We start from the raw sequence: 20,198 nt of genomic DNA on the forward strand, positions 1-20,198 counted from the left end.
ACCCGCATTCGCTTCAGCGGGAGCTGAGGGCACTGATGGCCATCCTCACCGTCGCCTCTGGCCGAGAGCGCTCATCTGCAAAGGGCACATCCCCTGCTAAGATCCCACACCCGATGCTCAGCCAGGAACGCAGCGCTTAAGCGAGGGATATGCTCTTTGCTAAAGTTCATCTGGAGCAGTTAATAAGCGAGGAGGGCACTTGTCTCATGGCTTTTTATCTCACCAGGTTCCCGCTGCGTTTGGCTGAGGTGCCCAAGTGTGGACACCCCAAGTGAACCTCAAGCGCGGGTGGAAAGGAGATGCTTCTTACCTGTAATGAAGCCCACGCAGATGTAGAGCTGCAGGATGCTGGTGCAGAAAGCGGCTGAGATCATCCCAATGCCACACAGCAGGCCTCCGAATATAACCACCGGTCGGCTGCCATAGCGGTTTACTAAAATACTGCTAATGGGACCTGGGGAAAGAGCGCAAAATGGTCCTTGAGGTAGGTATTGTCTGACAGAGGGCATGTTTGACCCAAAACAGGTAAAACTCTGCACTATCAGTGCCCCTGCCGGCTTCTAAGGTGACTTCAGGAAGAAAATGGGAAAAGAGAGAAGGATGATCCGCATTGCGTGGAGATGGCAGCATGTCCCATGCCACACGGTGGCTGTGTACTCCGTGACAGCTCCTGTCCCCAGGACTTTAAAGTGTCATCAGAGAAGGCAAACGGCAATAACAAATCAGGTGAACACATGATCCAAGCATAGGAGCTTCTTGATTTATTATGATGCTAAACCATACACACAAAGCAGTGGTTCATCTTATGAGGCTGATACCATGAATACTGTTGCATTTTTAATGCCTCTATTTAATGCAGTTCCAATACTGCTGACCAGGACTGAAGCTTCAGCAGAACATTTGTTAATTAAATCTTGATAGCAGTCTATGTAGGTAGAAACAGTTTGGGATGATGGATTAGCTGGAGCACAAATGAACCAGTTTGGTCTTGCATTTATGTAAAGAGGTGGTTCAGGAAAGTGCAAAATTATGAAAGAGGGAAATGGCTTAACAAAGACTCTGCATGCTGAAAGGAAGCACTTAAATCCGAGGAAGTGGAACATGCTTTGGGTGGAGGAGGAAAGAAAGGAGGTCTTGTGTACAGTAGTCTCAACCAGCTGGAGGACCAGTAACAATCAGAATCACAGAATAATATATGTCAGAGGGACTTTGAAAGTCTCAGGACCAACCTCCCACTCAAAGCAGAGCCAACTCTGAAGTTAGCTCAGGCTGAGAAGTCAGAACGAGAGAAAGCAAACTGAGCAGGAAAGAGTGGTCCAGAAGTCAAGCTATGAGCTGTAAGAAAAAGATTCCATATTACTCAAAAATCCTGAACCAAAATGCTGCAGAAATGATGCTGGAAATGAGAAAGGAGGATACAGGCAGCATTTAGTAGCTTATCTTACCTGACTATTTCTGGTGCTCCTCAGCACACAGCAATGGTGTTTCGGAGCCCAGCGTGCTGGTTTGCCTTCATTCCTGCTGTTACAAGCAGCCCACACTGTCCACATACAGATTACTGGAAACAGGTATTATAAGCTTACAGGCATCTATGAAGAGTTTGACTGTGGGATCTACCTCACCGCAGAGCCATTTGGTAGGATATTTACCTTTGCTTAAATAGTCTCAGCCAGAAACAGTGCCACAGCTCTTTGCAGACCCTGCAAACCACAGCACACTTGAGCAGAAGAGCTGGACCCAAACCCCCAATATCCCCTCAGCATGGCTGACAGCATCTGAACAAGTTCTCAGCTCTTATAATGTGCAAGAGTAAAAACCAGTAGGTATGACTCATTTAATCTAGGGAATGAAGCCCATTGTTACATCTGTAACATGTAAAATACTTTCCACTAGCTGTCTAAGGTCAAAACACTCATAAATGAAATACACACAAGCACAGACTTAACAGCATCCCTGTAACTGTGTGATCTGTGAGATGGTCCCATCAAATCCACCATTCAGTTAAAATATCCGTAAGTGTATAATTACATGGAGAGTTTTTTTCTCCTAATCCTGTAATTGGATTCACATGCATGCATCCTTTTGCTGCACAGAGCACTACAGAATTCAATGAGAAGTTCTGGGGAAAGAGATACATATAACAGACCAGCACAGGAGGAGAGGGACCCCTTTCTCACTGAATTTCCCCTGGTCAGTGCTTGGACTTGCATCATGCTTGAGCTGGTCTTCGTGAGTCCTGTAATTCAAAAGATCGAGCCAGTGTTCCTCAGAACGGCACCAACATATTCATCTGCAGCCTAAGGGCACGTAACTCTTCCATTTTTCAATTTTCCACATGTCCGCATTTCTCCAGAATCAATCTAATTACTCAACTAAGAAAATGTGGTTTCAATTACCTTTTCCCACTGGAAGAGGGCTTTCACATTAGCCCTAAAAGTATAGGATGTCGTACCATGAAGCACAGCCTTTAAAGCCCACAAGATTCCTGCTAAGGCCCCTCTCCTGCTCTGACTCAGGGCAGCTCCCAGGGAGAGAAGCCCCTGCTATGAGAAGTAAAACAAAATGCTCACATATGTCCCACTCTTGCAGCATCCACCCTGGGAGAAGGGAAATAGGGATCCACGTCCCTCTCACTCCAGTCCATAAGCTGTTATATTGGCTTCACCCATCAGTAAGGATGGGTTTGGACCATGACAGCAGATGATGAACTGGAAGGGGCTGAGGGTGGGACACATTCTGCTCTGTTTCCCGGACATGGGGACAACCTGGGATAGAGGCTGGAGTAGATGAAAGCAAAAGTTCATATCCCAACCACTGGCTTTACAAATGAGAGCACCCTTCCTGTGACCCTGGGGCACCCTCCATGAATGTACATCATCATCCTCATGAACGTGCATCGTCCTCAACCACATCGCAACTTCCCAGCGATCACTTATTAAGCCACGAGACCGCAACTGCTCCCTGTTCTTGTCTTGTGCAATGCTTTACAGCAGGTCTGCATGACCTTCAGCAAACAGCCTTCATCTGCTGTAACCAGCATTATCAGTTTTAAAGGGGGATAATCAGTCCCGCTTATTTGCCAGTCCGGGTGGGAGAGCTGTGATCTCAAAGGCATTATCTGCCTGGGCTGGGCCAAGCTCATAGGGAACTGTGACAAACTCTCAGAAGCAACATAAGCCTTTCTCCTTCACAGCCTGAAACCTTAAGTCCAGGCCCTGTAAGCCTGCTTTGCTAAAGAAGCCGTTGTACAGGATCACAGCACACAATTGTGAGTGACAGCATTTGATCTCCCTGACCAGCCTCACCCACATAGGACTGAGGGTTGGAGACCTGTAAGGTGCTAAATGCAGCTGATGAGAACGCAGGAGCAGAACATCTAGACTAAACCTTTCCAGCCACTGGAGAATCCACAGCAAAGGCCATGATGAGCACTCAACCTGCAGAGAAAGCATCAGCTAGACCTACACTTTACGAGACACCAGAGAATCCAACCCAAGACCTCAAACAGTTGGAAAACCAAACTTCCCTGAGCTGCTGCTCATAGACCGAAGGTTTTGTAATAGTCCTGAGCAGACCTTTCAAATGCACTGAAGCAAATGCAAAATCACATCCCCAAAATTACTTCCACTTAAGTCATTTGGACCTACAGAAACATCCATAGGCTTTAATGGAGCAGCCTTTCAAAAGCTGTCCCATCTCTCAGCAGAAACTGGTGCACGCAATATGTCACATAGCTGTGCACACTTCAGCACACAAACCCTGCCAGTTTGGGCAGGCACACGAAGCACAGACACGTGCACCTTCACCCTGCCCAGATGTCTGCAGTGATCAGCATCACACCCAACAGATCTAAGTGCACCTCTCCTGCCCTGCCCTGCCACATGCCACCTGTAGCGTATTTCTCACAGAGGGCTGATGATTAGCCATCAAACATTGGATAACTTTAACAACGGTGTTGTGGGGATCTTCAGAAAACATCAAATAGCTCAAGTCAGGGCAGAGGAATTAAGAAGAGGGAACAACAAAGCCAGCACCGCAGTTGTGGGAAATAGGAAACACGATTACTGCTTTGCTTGCAGCTATTGCAAAAATTAAAAGTGTGACAGCCCCTGGAAACACGGTGGAATTGAAAAGCAGGACCTGTCATTTACCAGTTATTCAGGTAGCATGAAAAGAATAAAGATGCTGTATATTACCACACAGAAACCATTTACAGTAATGGTGCGTGCAGCTTAGATCCCAAGGGACCTTTACTTGCTAATACCTGCCTGGTCAAACATACAGGAACCACAGGCTCCCTGTCCTGGCATCCAAACGAAATCATTCTTCCTTCCTGCGAGCCAAAGACGGGAGAAGCTAACAGGAGTTAGGGTGACTTTTGCCTCTTAATTTACAGAGTCAGGTAAAGACAGGGCAAGAGAAACAGCCGGCAAAGCTCTCAGAAAGCTGCCATTTACCTGGCTCGACAGGTAAAGAAGAAGAAGCCAGATGAATGCTATCTATGTCCCCAAAAAGTCACGGCAAGGACCAAAAGCCATCTCAGGTGCTGAGCGTGTCCCCAGTGCATGGCTGCTCAGGGACCGGAGCAGCCAAGGCTAGTGTCACCCAGCCAGTGCTGTCCCCACAACCCCACCACCATGGCAGCACTGCATCTTCTAATGAGGAAATGAGAAGTAAAATTTAATCAGCCCTTCGCACCCCAATACATAACAAGGACAAGGCTGCCGACACGGGGCTGGTAGCAGGCAGTGCTTCGCTGCGGGGAGGGATGGCATTTCCACCCACCCAGCCTTAGGAAACAAGGCAGCCGCTTCCACAACCCAGCAAGTGGCTTCCTCCCTCCTAATGAACTTCCAGCCATGGCCATCATTTATCATCCACCACAAGGGGATGACACGAGACAGCAGAGGACACGGGGGATGCTGAGCTTCATCCTGCCGCTGGCTTCGCTCAGAGCCATGCCCGCGGCTCTGCACCTCCCCTGGCTCGCAGGGCACTGCTGGGGGACACGCTCTCCAGTGGAGCTACCATCGTCCCCCAGGTAAAAGGAAGGAAAACCTGCTCAGAAACGCCTTGCTTTACACCCCAAGCCCTTGCAGAGCAGGGTACACGCAAAGGGGGTTCTGCCTGCAGTAAAACTGCAGTCTGGAGAGTAACAGTTTGCATCAAATATCCCCAAAGGATGCTTCTGGGCTCATGGCACTGCTGAAGACTGATGTAATGTAAAGCACTACCCTCAGCCTATATAAATCATGCTGGTTTAGTGCCTGTCCTGTATAAAGCCTCTCTTTTCTCATACCTGTGGCAGATTTCCATTCGTTGTTAGCTGGTACATGAAAGGCCATGTCAAAGAAGCTGATCTTGGTGGCAAGCAAAACACAGGAACTCGCCGGTGGGAAATACAACAAACCCTAACTCATTTGTTAGCTTGTCCAATTACTTTTCACCTTGAGTTTTGTGTTTGCAGAAGTGAAAAGGACCCTGAAGAGGAGATTGTAAAACCATAAAGAAAATGCAAAATACCCTGGACTCTCCTCTCTTCTCCTCCACAAAGCCAGGCCATCTTGTCATTTATTCTTTGAGAGCTGCTGAACTATGATCCAGAGAGGATCATAATGCAGCATTGGCATTTAACAAGAAATATCAATCCAGACTGGCTTAAACTCTTGAAAGTATGACAGTGCTCAAAAAATAGACACCTGAATTGCCTTTCTGTTTTCCTCAAAAGCTTAATGAATTTTTTATGAGCTGCAAAACTTCCCGTGTTGGTGCAAAACACCAATGTTTTTTTAACAAGGACTGAAATATTCTTCTCTCCCATACCTCTGACCATATATAGAGAGACATCTCCCTTATTTGTAAAGTTTGGTTTGACTTTTTTTTTTTTAATTTAACCTAGTACTAACAGAAACACTTTTCCCCCTTTTCGGTGGAACATGGCTTAGATGAATTTCTGCTGAAATATTTCTGTGCAGGGCTCTCAGAGAAGCAGCTAAGAGCGGAGACTCTGAAAGGCTGACCCCGTAACCCAGAGGCCTCCATGCAACGTGAGTTTTTTCCAGGTTTCACAAGACTGACCTTCTGACAGTGTAAAGTGGCACAGAGCCATTGCAAACATGTCTGCTGGTAAGACCATTTGATGGCCATGCAGATGATAAAATAGCAACACTTTAAAATAGTCCACTGCACGGACCCCAGTGCTGGCAGATTTGGGACCACCAGTGTCCCCATCGCTGGGGCTGCAACGTGCAGCTCAGCTTTTCCCACTTTTCCGCGGTGACAAGCAGCTCTAAAGAGCTGTTACTGTACAGGGACATTGGTCAGCACCAAAAGAACTGCCCAGATAGTTAATATTTTTCCAAAGTGCTGTGAAAACACAGATAATACTGAGGAACTCAGCACGACATGACTGGCGTTGACTATGTGGAGTCACTGGGGACGTAAGAAGGAGCGGAGCATACTCAGCTGGGAGGAAAGGGGGGGAAATCATTTATACTAATAAAACAAAGTCTATTATTACACTAGTAGTAAAACAACGACAGGAGCAGGCCTGCAATTTCCTCAGTAATAATCTCATTCCCTCAGTGGAATAACAACACTGCCTTTGGCCTCGTAATTTATCCACCAGGGTACCAGCCTATTGTAACACAGCAACCTCCTCATTACCCCGCAAATGAAAGCAAGTGCCCCCGCATTATTAACACACTGCCAGAATCCACCAACCTCCCAAGACGGAGGGGATCAGCATCAGCAATCAGCACCCGGTAACGATGCACAGCCCGAAAGGGAGATGGCCTGAGAAAACACCGGGTACAGTCGCAGAGGCAGGGAGAAAGGGATGGGGGGGTTAAAACCTGCAGCCTTTCAGTCTTTTGCCTTGCTAGAAGAGAAGTCCAAGGTCCAGGACCTGGATGGCTCATGCTTTTAAGTGTTTGTCACCTTGGGCTTGGAGAACTGCTGCTCACCAGCTGACCCACGGTAACTGAGCCCTGCACGTGCCTCCTCCAGATCGCCGGAGACGATTTGGTGGTATCTGGTAATAATACAGCGTATTAGTAGTCTGAACTGCTTGGTTCAGATGGTTTAGTTTGCACCTGCAGTGGCTGAGGAGCTCACGCACAACTGGCGCTTCCTCAGGCAGCGCTGCTGGAGACGGGACGGCCGCCCACGCCGGTGCTGGGGGACAAGCAGCAGCGAGCAGACACCCCAAACGCCCCAGGTGACAGCCATGGTATCAAACACCCCTCTGCCAGACCCCGAAGGGCAGCTTCCAAAGACCCGTCCACCCCTAAACTGCCTTGATGCCTTCAGTTAGCATTACTTTGCGCTGCAAACAGTCATTTTTAAATAAGGAGGCTGAAGCATATGCAATAGCAGCTCCAACAGCTAACCAGCCACCAGAAGCTGCCTCTCTTTCGTCCCCATAGGTGAAGAAAATGGTCTGTACATTGAAGGAAGCAATGGCTGCAGTTTCAGCACAACACCTGTAAGACGTATAAGTGAAGCATGGGAGAGACTGCCTGGACGCGCGTTACTCCATCATCAAACTGGTCAGTCCAGGCTCTGTGGTGCTGGGTCTCCGGGGCAGGATTGGCACCGTATCGAGCTGAGAAGGCAGTGGGTATAATGATCTGCTGCAGAAACCAAGCTGCGGCAGCCCTCCCTCCCCTGCACCCACCCAGCACGTCCTTGGGAAGCCAGGGACACTGACCTCCCATCAGAAATACATGCATTTGCCACCGCAGCATCCTGCTGTTAAAAAAAAAAGGAGAAAAACAAAGCAGACGAGGCCCAAGCTTCAGAAAGACAAAGCGTCCTCTTCCTTATCCAGCAATCTTATCTGATCAGTGCTTCGGCATTTCAAATTCCAGATTATAGAGCTGACATGCGCGGCTCCTGCGGCTCACGGAGGAGCCACAGGCCAACAGCTCCAAAACTGGGGCTGGAGCCAAGGTCCTTCGTGTCACTTCATATTTAGGCAATTAAATAACTGCTCCTGCAAGGGGATGGCGTCGCAGGTGCCGAGCACACAGCTGCCTGCGCTCAGTGGTTTCCCCAGGCTGCTGGTTTGGATCTCACCCACACGGCAGATCACAGCCGCTGACCTTCAGAAGGTCATGACTTCATGTTTTTTGAATTTCTTTCCCATGATTTTTTTAGCTAACCTTTTGCTTTGGCAGGACCGCAGACTTCTATCCCTTCCGTCATTTGAAGCCCAGCTGCAGAACATGAGTTCCCTACATGGCCGAAACACCTATTGCCTGAGATCAGCAGCCCTTCGTTACCAGTCTTAACACACCGCTCTACAAGCAAATCAGTCCCTACCTGGCCATGCTTTCCAAAGGGCTTTGCCCACCTCCTGGAAGCCCTCCATAATTTGACCGAGAGACCTGTTAGGCTGCAGAGCCATCCAGGGGCAGAAAAAGCTGCAATGCTGCGGGACAGGTTGGCATCAATGCTTTCGTGCTCCTTCCTATGGCAGCACACAAAACGCATGCTGTACTGACCGGGGAAAGAAGCTTTCACATGTTTGAACCTCACCTGTGGAAGTGGATTATAACTTACTCCTGGACTTAACACCTGCCTGCGAAGCATTAACAACTCCCCAACCAAAACTCTTCGCTTTCTTCTTCCTAGTTCTTACTAATCTCAGGTTTTATTAAGTCTATCACATCTCTATTACTGCTGCCTGGTGACCTTGCTAGCTCCAACGAAGGGCGAAATGATAAAGCTTTGTGGCCAAGTCCACGAACACAGAAATATTTCACCTGAACCTATAGCGCTATTATCGCTCTTAAGTAGAACAAGGCTATTTAAAAAAATAAAAAATATAAGCACATACATGGTGACCTTGCAGGGCTTGTGTGCTCTCTGAGAAGCAGAAGTATATGAATCTGCAGCGCCATCCATTACAGAAATCAAATCATTCCTCATCCGGCTTTCTTAACAAAATCCACCATCATAATGGCACTGCTACCCCAGGGATTGCCCCAGTGTGGGAAGACGTCTCGTTTCAATGACACAGGGAGGCTGATTGACTCTTGGTGGGACTCCAAGAGGTGGTGACAATAAGCAAAAGGAGAAAGTCCAGCACCAGGCAGCTGAGTCGCGGGTATGCAGGGAGCACGTGCCTGGGCTTGAGCAACGATGGCAGGATGCTGGATATCCACTGTGGATAAACAGAGATATTCCTTTTGTTTCAGCCTACACAAAATATCCAGGTGGAAAAGCACACGCCTAGGGAAAACCTAGCAAAAGCCCTACCTGAGAATTTTTTTTTTGTTGAACCAATGCTGTAAGCATGTAAGTAGAGACCTGACACATGATACATTACTGCAAATATCGCCTGTCCTCCTCTCCCTCCCTTCGCTCATAACCCTCACTCAGCGCTAAGGGCTGATGAGGAGGTGCTTGTGTCATTTCAGACACCCTCGGGTAACTGAGGCATCCCACGGGGTGGTCGGACACAACACAGGACCCACAGGACACAGGTGCTGGATTTCCTGGAAAGACCAGCGAGCAGCCGGCTGCGCACCACAGATCCGCACTGCATCCATACGGGCTGAGCATCTCCGAATGCAAACCATGCCCAGGTACTGACCCTTTTATTTCCCTGCTAAGCCCACGTTCTAGAAAGCGATGGGAAGCCCACAGAGCAACCACCCAGGTGTAACACACAAGGATAACCTCTGCTTTTTAGGACCGAAGCCACTTGTGTGGGAACTCACAGGTTTGGGGCTCTGGGTTTCTTAGAGAACAAGAAAAAGCCCCAGCACATGCTGCGGCAGCTCATTTCTTAGCAGCGGGGGATGAAAACAGCAGCCACAGCATGTCAGCACAGTATCTGCTAAAGGACTCATGCCTTGGAGAGATTATTTCTTAAACCAGATGACAGCCCTGTAGGATGCTCCAAGACCGGCAACCTGCTCTCATGCAAACAGCTCTCTTCCCCGCAGCGAGGGGGATGCCCAGCCATTTCCACACACAGAAAATCCACTCCAAAATGCTGGGCAATGCACAACACACAATTTTGCCAGGTAGCCCCAACACCGAGCTTTTAGCAGGAAACATGGTAGAGCCTCCACCGGTCAAGGCACATCTGCCCCAGCACTTGTGTTCCATCAGGCAACGTCTGAGCCAAAACTGGCTTGCAGAGAGCTTGCATGTCCTGAATCCGGGCCTGGGACTTGCTGCTTGTCCTTAAAAAAAAAACCCCACACACCTCCCTTCCCATGCCTCAGTTTCCCCTTTTAGTGCTGTGGTACTTCACAACTATTTGCAAGCCCTGGGGATGGGTGGAGAGCCCTGGGTGAGGTGTTCTGGAGGCAGAGAAGGTTTTGATGGGAGTTTGGACCAGACCAGGTGAGAACATTGGCAGTTTTGATTAAGTTAAGAACTGCAGAATCAAACTCATTATTAATATAGCTTTACGCCACTGCATGTTGTAAGGTGCTTTCTAAACCTGTCACTGCAATTTATCATGCTAGCACTGTAATAAAATACAGCTATAAAATTTTGGATTAAATGTTCAAGGTCAATGGTCGACTTTCAACTTCCCAGTCTCTTCCTTGCTGCTTTAGCAGATGCTCTATTAAGCAGTTACAAGCTCTGGGAGAAAGTTTCTTTGGAGAAAAGACTCAATTGTGGAGCATCTCCAGAATTAAATCTTCAGACATTTCATCCAATTACAAAGCAATAAATAATAAATAACAAGTAATAAACACTGGCTGACTTGAGGATAAGGCTTTTACTTCAGAAACGCTCTCATTTTTCTTGTGTTTGCAGAAGGTGGCTCTCTGCTTCTGTCTTTGCAAAACAGACACAACGTGATTCCCTAATTTAAATAGAAATTTGGATGTGTGAGAACAGCAGCCTGGAGATTTTGGGGAGAGTATTACAGCAGTGCATAGCAAAACTGAGACCAAGACTCCACTGCACTATATACTGAATAAAAAACAATGTATGGTCCTGATGCAACTTAGCTTTTTATGTATTTACATCTACAAACTGCACACAAACATGCACAAGGCTTAGCTGCATAGCAATTGCAAAAGAAAGAGCGAAATTCTTCAAAATGAGGGAAAAAGAGAGGTCAGATGTCTCCTGCTCCAGCCCCAGCTATTCAAGCTTATCAGCTGAAATGAGGCTGTGTCAGGATCTGATCTCTGAGTTTCACTCAGATGACTTCTGTTGTTTCATTACAATGATGAAAGGAGCATTTTGGCCACAGAGACACCATTAAAAAAAAACCCTGAAAATGCAGATACTGTCCTACGTTAAATTATTCTCTCTATTCTGGCACATGTGCCAGAAAGCTGGCTCATTGTTCAAGCTCTAACAGTTGGCTATAATAAAAGACATTACTTCTTCCCACGACCCTTACCTTGCTTATAGCCCTAGAGGAGACTGTAACAGCTACAAGAACATTGCTGCTGTTAAATTAGCAGCATCAGTATTTCTTATTTTTAGAATGTTTGGCTGCTTCCCCCGATGCTGAATAGGGCAACTAAATTACTAGCAAATTAATACTGCTTATCTTTTCTTTCCTGGGAGCTCAGCTGCCTCCTGCTTTCCCTGGGTCCTGGTTATCTCTGGGGACTCATCTGTGGCCTAGCTTGAAACGTACCACCCTTAAAAATGGGAGAAGTGCAGCTCAGTTTGGTATTGTGAACACGACATGGGCACACAGCCCAAGTCAGGAGGTGTGAAAGCCAAAGGCTTTTGGTTTTGCCGTTGTATTTTTTAATGTTGTCTTCCTGAACAAACCTCATCCCTGTACATGAGGCAAGACATTGGGAACCTTGGTCTTGTGCTGGCCTAGCGAAGTCCAAGGAGGCAGTTTGCAAAAGGAAACCCTGCTGAGGGCATGGGTGCCCTGTGATGCTCCACATTTTGACAGTGTTGGCGTGTCCTCGTCACCCCCAGAGCCTGACAGCTGCGAGCTGAAGTGCAGCTGAAAGCACCTCTAGGGAAGGATGATGGCATCTTCCCTGGTCCCTTATGGACAGATCCTGGTTCCTTTTCTTTCCATCCATCAAAGACTCTGCTCTGTAATACTTTTCTCATTTGGGGTAAGGAATGAGGTCTTCACCCATGGCAAAAAAAAAAAAACCAAACGTTGCAAGACAGAAATCCCTCTTTATCAGATTGATAGGGTTTCACCCTGCAGGATTTGGTCAGAGAAAAGCAGTGTTCCCTAGTGCTCCTCACTCACAAACCTCTCAGTTTTCCCTCCACAGCTGGAAATGTGGAATTGCTGAACATGGACACTGGCAAGAACTACAAGTACCCTATCATAAAGTCCAGGCTATCCACGTTACTGCACACTAATCTGCTTTACTACTTGTATTATAGTGACAGAATTGTTTTCTGCAACCTAGTTCAGATTAAGAAACCGGGGGATAAGACACATTAAAACTTCTGCAATATATATTGCCAGAGCCTTGGCTGGTGTAAAATGGCTTCCTAGGGGAATTAAGCAAAAAGTGAAGGGCAGAAACAGTGTCGGCTGCTGATTTTCAGTTTTAGTCTGAAAAACTGGAACTGCTCTGGTGCTACAAGCCAAAGCCTCGGGTGGTCGCTGTAAATCTGCATCCATTCTGTCCGAGTCAACAGAGCTACTCCAGCGGAGGTTTGGGTTAGTTCATGCGAGTATTTTCAGAAAATACGCTTCATTTGCATTATTTACAAAATGCAAACGTAAGCTCTGTTACACAGTAAGCAGCACAGCCTGAAAACAAGTCCCCACACCAATGAGTGTGCCACAGAAATGAGGGACTGTCTCCAGAGGATGTTTGCGAACAAAAGCTGTTGTCAGTGAGAGCGTCAGACCCTCCGCACCCTGCCAAGGCGCCGGAGGGAGCCGAGCCGGCCGGCCGGGTCGCTCCTCATGGGGCACATCCACGGGGCCCCGAGTCCTGGCTCCGAGAACCACGGCACAGCCCGGAGACGTGGCCGAACACCAGCGAGGGGACAGCAACGCTACGGCCTTTCCCTGAAGCCAGCTGAGCAAACAGCAGAACCTGTGTGCTCTTGAGGAAAGCTTTCGGATCTACGCGGCCAGCTTCCAAATCACGGCCATCTACTGCTGCTGGAGCAGGGGTGGAGGTGAGGCAAGTTTTGGGCTTTCCTTTCGCGGCTGTGAAGCCCACACCTGACACCAAGAAATGCACCATTTGGCCCCTCCAGCCCCCCAGGACACGGGCCTGATGCCTCACATAGGAGATGCTCGGTGCCCCCAACACGGTGCCCATGTGGCTGTAGACTGCACCCCCCTGCCCCTCCACGCAGGCTGCGACAGCTCTGCCTCACCAGTGATTTGGGAAAGGGAGGGAAGGAACGGACAAGTCATGGCAATAATTACCCAGTTTAGCAACTCTACTAGTTACTCAGGACTATGGTGAAAGCTTACTTTGGCATTTTTTAGAATTTCTTTTTTTTTTCAGGAGATTAGCAAAAATCCAGTGTTAAACTATTTTCTAGTTTTCAGCAAAGTAAATCAAGCTTTGCCACACGGGCATCCCAACAGCTCTAACAGGCACCGCAGCAGAGCAAGACTTTGGCAGCTCACAGGAACCAGCACCCCGTTCCTTTAGTGAGAATTTCCAAATCACTGAAGTCGCTCATAAGTCAAACCCGCTCTGGCATTAAATGCCCAGTCAATCAAATTAGATGTGTTAAATACGCTCTTGGGCACGTGTGTTTCATTTGCACCATGTTCTGCAAAGTCCCACCGCAGCCCTGTCTGCAGCCACTGAGCAACTCGGCGTCTCAGCCTGGATTGCTGCAGAGAGAGGGATGATCAAACAGGCATAAATCTTATTTGAGAGGAGAGCAGAGGAGGGGAGGACTATTAAATGGACATAACTGAGCAACTGCAAGGCAAGTGGGAAGGTGCAAAGGTACAATCACCTGCAATTAAGTCTAACAGTTGTATCATCCCCCATATTACCGTATAATAGCATAAGGGAGGGTAAAGTTAAAGCTCCTTGCAAAAAGGCAGAAGACGCTCAGTTAATTGGGATAAAAGTCCACTACAACATCCCAGGTACAGAGCACACAGCACTGGCTTGAATACTTGGAGAGGAAGAGAAGAAAGCGTGTTGGAAAGCCTGCAGACGGGAGAAGGCAAGGGCAAAAGAGCAGCATTTCACTTGCTCCAGCGCCAGCTCATCGGCCGTGACCTGCACCTGGAAAGGCTCAAGCCCCCCCATTCTACACCCCTGTGAGCAACTTCAGGCACTGCCCGGTGCAGCGTTAATCTGCAGAGCATGGTCCTCACTCCGTCATGGTCAGGCACGAACCATCTCTTCCATACCAGAGAGTGGGGGGACACATTTTTATTGGAAGACAAAGCAGAGCTGGCAACAACCCAGAGGCAGTCAGGGAGCCCCCAGCCTACAGGTAACTAGTTTGGCACATTTATTGCAGCGTTACGGGACAGGCAATGAGATACTGCTTCAGCACGTGGCAGTCTGCAGAAGGGACATGATTTTTGGGGCCGCTCCGTCGAGGTCTCCCCCTCATTCTATGGCAGAGCAGGGTTTCCCACTGCTTCACTGTGGATGATGGTGGTTGAAATCGTAATATCATCATCCTGGTGCAAAGAGCCCCAGAGCCTGAGACTGAGTGCAATGGAAGATACAGCATTTCCCCAGAAAGAAGACTTGCACTGTATGATGCCCTGAGCTACTGGGAATACAGAGAGAAATGTGTTAGGGACCCAGCCGTCAGGGACAGCAGGGGTCCCTGCTCTTCGTGGGACACATTTAGCACACTCACCTATATTAAAACCCCAACCACAGCCTTCCCAACAAGTGATGTCCTAATTTTAGCACCAGACCACAATTTACAGCAGCCTCCACTCATTCGCATACTTTTGGTACCAAATATTAGCCATCTCTCTTTGATTTCCAAACTATGCAGCTTCCTAGACTCTCATCTGTAGGCAACTGAACACACCAAAGGCATGGGCTGCCTACTTTTCCTTTTTTTCCCACCTGACTGCTTCAGAGACATTCCACATAATTTACCCCAGCCCTTTAAAACAGCATTTAAGTAGCATCTAAATGACAAGCAGTCCTTTCGCCTGCCTCCCCACAGCAGTGTTTCCCTCACCCACTGCAACCCACTTGCTCCTGTTCAGCCTACACAGAGCTCGGCTGTTTCCTTTTCACTGCAGACTTCTTAATTATATTGCTGGGGCTGAGGCAAAAGTGCTTTTCTCTGCATTTAATAACAAGCCACAGTGGAAATCTATCCCAAAGCTACAGCGCTCCCCAGGGCTCGGGCTCAGCATCCCAGCAGGGACGCCAAGAGGGTGGCCTGGGACAATAGCACTGGCTTAAGGAGAGGATTTCTTTTTCTAAATCGCTGCTTGGGTTTTGCCCTCGAAGTGCTCCATTTGTGGGTTCTCAGATAGGAACCCGGCCCTTGCAGAGCTGGGACCAAGCCTTTGCAGTGGGTTACAATAGAGCGGATTATGATAGGCTCCGATTCAAGCATCACTTCCACTTTCCAAACTTTTACAAAGCATCTTTACTTTCATTACCAGCTGCGCTGTCCAAAAAGCACTACAGTGCATTATTAAGGGAAAAAAAAATAATCCCTTTTTTAAAACAAAGAATATTTTCAGAATTGCTTTAATAGCCAGGGTAAATATTGATGAAGTTTCCTGCAATTACAGAGCATGGTTCCTGTCTACCTCCCATTGCAGACTTAATCAAAGGCAGCCCAAGTTTTTCATTGAGTCATGAAAGTGGTATCAAAATCATAAAAAAAGTGCAAAGTTATATGCACTGCTTTGCAACTGATAAGAATGATTGGCGATTTCATTGCTGTAATTATAAGCTGCCACAATAAACAAGCAGCTACTTCGTTTATTGTTCTCCACACTCACCTTTGGCTGAAACCCAGACCCAGCTATTTCACACCAGCATATTCTCAGGGCTTTTTCACTGATGCCCACGGAAAACTTTCGTAGGTAATCTTCTGATTTCAGGGTACGGGACCACCCCTGCTACCCTCAGCAACACACCAGGTCTGGACCATGCTCCTACTTCACAGCCTCCGGGTGCAAAGTTACCAACTTGTGTCAAAGCAAGGCAGGAGGGTGCCAGTGTCTCTTCAAAACAGCTCGCCTGTCCCCTCTCCACTCGGATACAAGGAGCAGGGCTGGTGCTGCCTGCCTTCAGGGGGAACGGAGGGGCTGGGTGACAGGGCCAAGGCCACGTTTTGTTTGCGGTGTCAGAGAAATCGCCCAACACGGCCCGCGGCTGGCAGCGTGGCCGGGGAGGGGGATGCAGCAGTGGGACACATCACGCAGCTCAGCCTCTTGTGCGCAGAGGATACTGCACCCCTTTATAAATGCTTCTGCATAACACAGTGAAATGAGCCCTATTACAAAAAGCAGCAAAGGTGCTGCAAACCCAGCTAGAAATAAAGGGGATGTCAGCACCAAACTGGTCACAGACCACATTTTCAAAGGCATTTGGAGTCCCTCAGATGCCCAAAAGGCACCCAAAGGTGTCAAAAGATGCCTGCACCCACTGAACATATTGACAAATTCGGAAGGCACGAGGCCTGTTTGAAAATCCCAGCCAACACCAATTTACATCTGAAAACCTGCCCCTTAGCCCCTCCAGGCTCCACATATGTCTTGTTTCCCTAAATGACACTGGAAACACGATCAGAAAATAAACCTGTTGACAGTGCCCATGCAGATGGCCACTGCCGCTTTCCCTGTACGCTGGCCCAGAACGGAGATTTCTGATTTATTTTTTGCTTTTACAACACAGCGCGCCGCAGGGGCTGGTGCAGGTTTACTCACCTGCACCGTACGTCGTGGCCAACGTGATGGAGGAAACCCACGCGATCTCGCCATAGGACGTGCCAAAGAAATCCTGGATTTCTTTGAAGAAGATGGCTATGCCTTTGGGGAAGGCGTACGCGAAGCCGATCGAAATGAAAGCGCCGACGACCACCACCCAACCCCAACCGCCGTCCGGTGGACCGGGGGCTCGCCCCACGTTAGCGGGGGGGGACATGGCCGAGCTGGGCAAACGGCTGCCCGGTGTTCCCCAATGTTCCTCGGGAAACCCTGAAACACAAAGTGCAAAGGTGCAGGGTCAGCCCCAGAGATGCTGCTCCCCCCAGACCCCCAGTCCGCCGCGACAGCATCGCCCCGACGCAGCTTCGATCTAGTGAGTTATTTCTAACGTCGCGCCCCATCCCTGCCGTTTTGCGTTGCCGTTTAATGCAAAGAATATCAATTATTTGTAATAACCCCTCCTGGCATCCATACTGGGGCAGAGGGGAGAGCAGGAGGGTGCCAGAAATACCCCGTGGAAGTGGGTATAAGATAAGAAACGGCGGCTCCGACCCGGTGCCCAGCGCCCCCCGGTCCCCCTCCGCAAGGCTATAACCCCCGGACACGCGTGGGACACCCACCCACACCCCCCTCCCAGGCAGCAGCAGCACCCACCTGCGGGACTGCGGTGCCCCCACGGCCGCCGGGACGGGACGGGAGAAGCGGGACCGGGGCGGGGGGAGCCGCCCGCACCGCCCCACGCGGGACCGGCCCGCCCCGGCGGACGGGGACACAGACCAAACCTCCTCCGGCTTTTCCCTGCCTTTCTGCTTTGCCCTTTTTTCCCCTCCTTGGTTTTCCTGGACGCCCCCCCACCCCAAGCCGAGGCGCTGCGGGAGGCAGGAGCAGCACCCAGCCGCCCCGCGGGTGTTAATTAAAGCATCCTCAGTTATTTAAATGGCAATTATTTTTTTGCCCCTCCCCCGTGTTTCCACCAGCATCCCAGCTGTTTTCTCCCCATTACAAAGTTACAGGCTGCTCTCCTGTCCCAGTACCACTACACCATTGCAGTCTCGCCCAGCTCTCCACCCGCTGTTAACGTTCACCAATTCGCCGTATATTCTAGTTTTTACATTGAAGTCCATCTAGGGAAACATTAGCAGTGTTCGCTCTTGCTGGAAAGTTGCAGTTTTGCTACCAGACACGCATCTTGCTCAACCTTGCCTCCCCCTGGCTTTAGTAACAGCCCCACAGGTCTTGGAAGAATTCAGCCTCATGCCCTCCTGGCCCAAATTTGGGGGAAATTCATACGGAGGTGGCAGCTGTTGCCTCCTGGGAGAGGGAGATCTTCTTCCCTCCATGTGTAACCATAAAGATTGGGGCATAATCCAGGCAGATTTTATGAATCATTTTGGCAAAAGACATTTTGCCTGCAAATCAATTACCCTACCTGCATTGTATATCTGCCCCTAAGCAGAGCTTCCATTCCCCCTTGGCTTCTCTGTATGCTAAGGCTCAGACCAGCTCTTCCCTAATCTCCTATAAAGCTGTAGTCAGCCTGTTTTCAAAAAAAGACAACCTAACGCTCAAAAACCAAGTCACCCAAGGTGTGTGGAAATCAACTGGTTTTAAAATCTGCATTTAAACACTGCTGCTGATCACGTTTTTCTTTCCTCTTCTTTTTGAGCCAAACACCACCCGTGTAGCGATGTCTCAGGGGGCAGTGGGCTTCCCTGTCCTGCTCTGCCTGAGACAGGAGGTCCCTGCCTGCCCACACTCTCTGCGTGGGAATGCTGGGAGCCCTTCCCAGATAGTCCAGGAAAAAGCAAATCCCTGCGCTCGCGAAGGGCTCTGTAAAGTTTTGCCGTTGTCCCGTCTCACACCCTTCTGGGTCTGTACACAGCTCTCCCCTCCCGGAGGAATGGGGAGACAAAGCTTGCTGCTATGGGCTGGTGTTTCTTCTTTAATTTTGAATTAACAACATAATTTTAACAGCGGTACCACTTTTGGTTCAGGTGCAAATATGTCAGTCTCCTCCCTCTTTCCGCCCTCCCTCCAACGCTCCCCAAACAGACCCTGTGTTACTGTAAATCCCATTTTTCTACATATGCAATTAAGCAATAATGGAGAGGGGGGGAAAAAAAAAATATCAGTGCCTTGCTCAGTAATTTTCCTGGTACAGTTAATCTAGACCTTTAACAACACATCTGTAAGATGTTTTATTACTACTGTTTCTTTCTTCCTATAAAACTGAGTAAACTTAAAACCACCAGAAGACCTTTACTCTCAGGTGCAGGGTCACAGCGTGACGACCTGGAGAGTTTGTTTTGGTACAGCCCAGACCCACTTTATGGGCTGTAAGGATACCTGCTTTTACTGCGTCGCTTGTACGATGTACAGTCCTGCGTGCACGAAGGCACAGGGTGCAGTGGCGGGCAGTCTGCCATCGCAGGAGACAATTAAAGTCTCTCCAGTATGAAAATCCTGTCTGCAGCTGAACAAGGGGCTGGCCAAGGGGACATGGCTGTTTTCCGCTGTTTTCCTGCAAAGGGATGAGGGTTTGGATTAGTGGAGTTTTTCTAGTAAATGGGAATGAAGTTTGTTTCAGCAGCTGGCTTCTGTGTTCTGCCAAAAGTAAAAAATTGGAACAAATCTAAATAAACGCACCTGAGGTTGAACTTGGGCACATCCTTAGCAGCAGTGTGGGAGGTGGGGAGGGCAGATGGAAATCCCTGGGAGCAGAGGGATGATGCAGCAGGTACAGCTCCAGCCATGACCTCGGCTGGAAGATGGGAGTTTCCTTTTGCAGAAATCCTAAATTTGGTGTCACGTTAAAGATAGTCCTCCGCAGCAAACCCTGGCATGACACCTTCTGGATAAATGTTCACACAAACTGGTGGCAAACTCAAAACTGGAGCAGGAAGCCAGTTGCAGCAGGAGGTCTTGGGGGCAAACAAATTATTTCTAAAGATGTCTGAAAACAATTAATCTTTGCCCTTGTGTTGCTGCTCTGAAGAGATGCTCACGAGCAAAGCGTGACAGCCTGTGGGCAGAGGGTGGGACTAACAGTAGAAATCCTGGGCTCACTAGGTCAAAAAGGACTTCCTAGCAATTTGGGGAGACTTGGGCTCATCTCACTGCAGCTGTCTCCGTGAGTGTTCCCCCTCCATTTCAGGAGCACAGGTTTCCCCCAGGGCCAGGCTCTGCTTACTCATCCGCAGCCAGCAGACGCTTCCTGGAGGGCAGGTTTTTTAATTTGCTGGCAAGCGGCAGCAAAATTGATTAAAATTGCAAAATACCTTTTCAAATGAGTCATTTCCCTATCGCAGTCCTCCATGTAAATAAGTGACTGCAGTTGTATTCCCAGTGCTCCGGGAGCAAGACAGAATCT

At 48.8% G+C, this 20,198-nt stretch overlaps 1 protein-coding gene across 3 annotated transcripts in view; it reads right to left on the reverse strand.

The window, feature by feature from the left end:
- LOC104314288 (monocarboxylate transporter 2) overlaps positions 1-20,198 on the reverse strand; it is a 39,024-nt gene that overhangs the window by 10,659 nt on the left and 8,167 nt on the right. For 2 of the 3 annotated variants that reach the window (XM_069811898.1, XM_069811897.1), the window contains exon 3: positions 311-454. In XM_069811898.1, the coding sequence (XP_069667999.1) occupies positions 311-454 (144 nt within the window). Of the gene's footprint in view, positions 1-310; positions 455-16,828; positions 17,099-17,482; positions 18,136-20,198 lie in introns of those variants that run through there. The other variant, XM_069811896.1, reaches the window with a different exon arrangement.

This window comes from Haliaeetus albicilla, chromosome 24 (assembly GCF_947461875.1).
Source record: "Haliaeetus albicilla chromosome 24, bHalAlb1.1, whole genome shotgun sequence".
NCBI lineage: Eukaryota > Metazoa > Chordata > Aves > Accipitriformes > Accipitridae > Haliaeetus > Haliaeetus albicilla.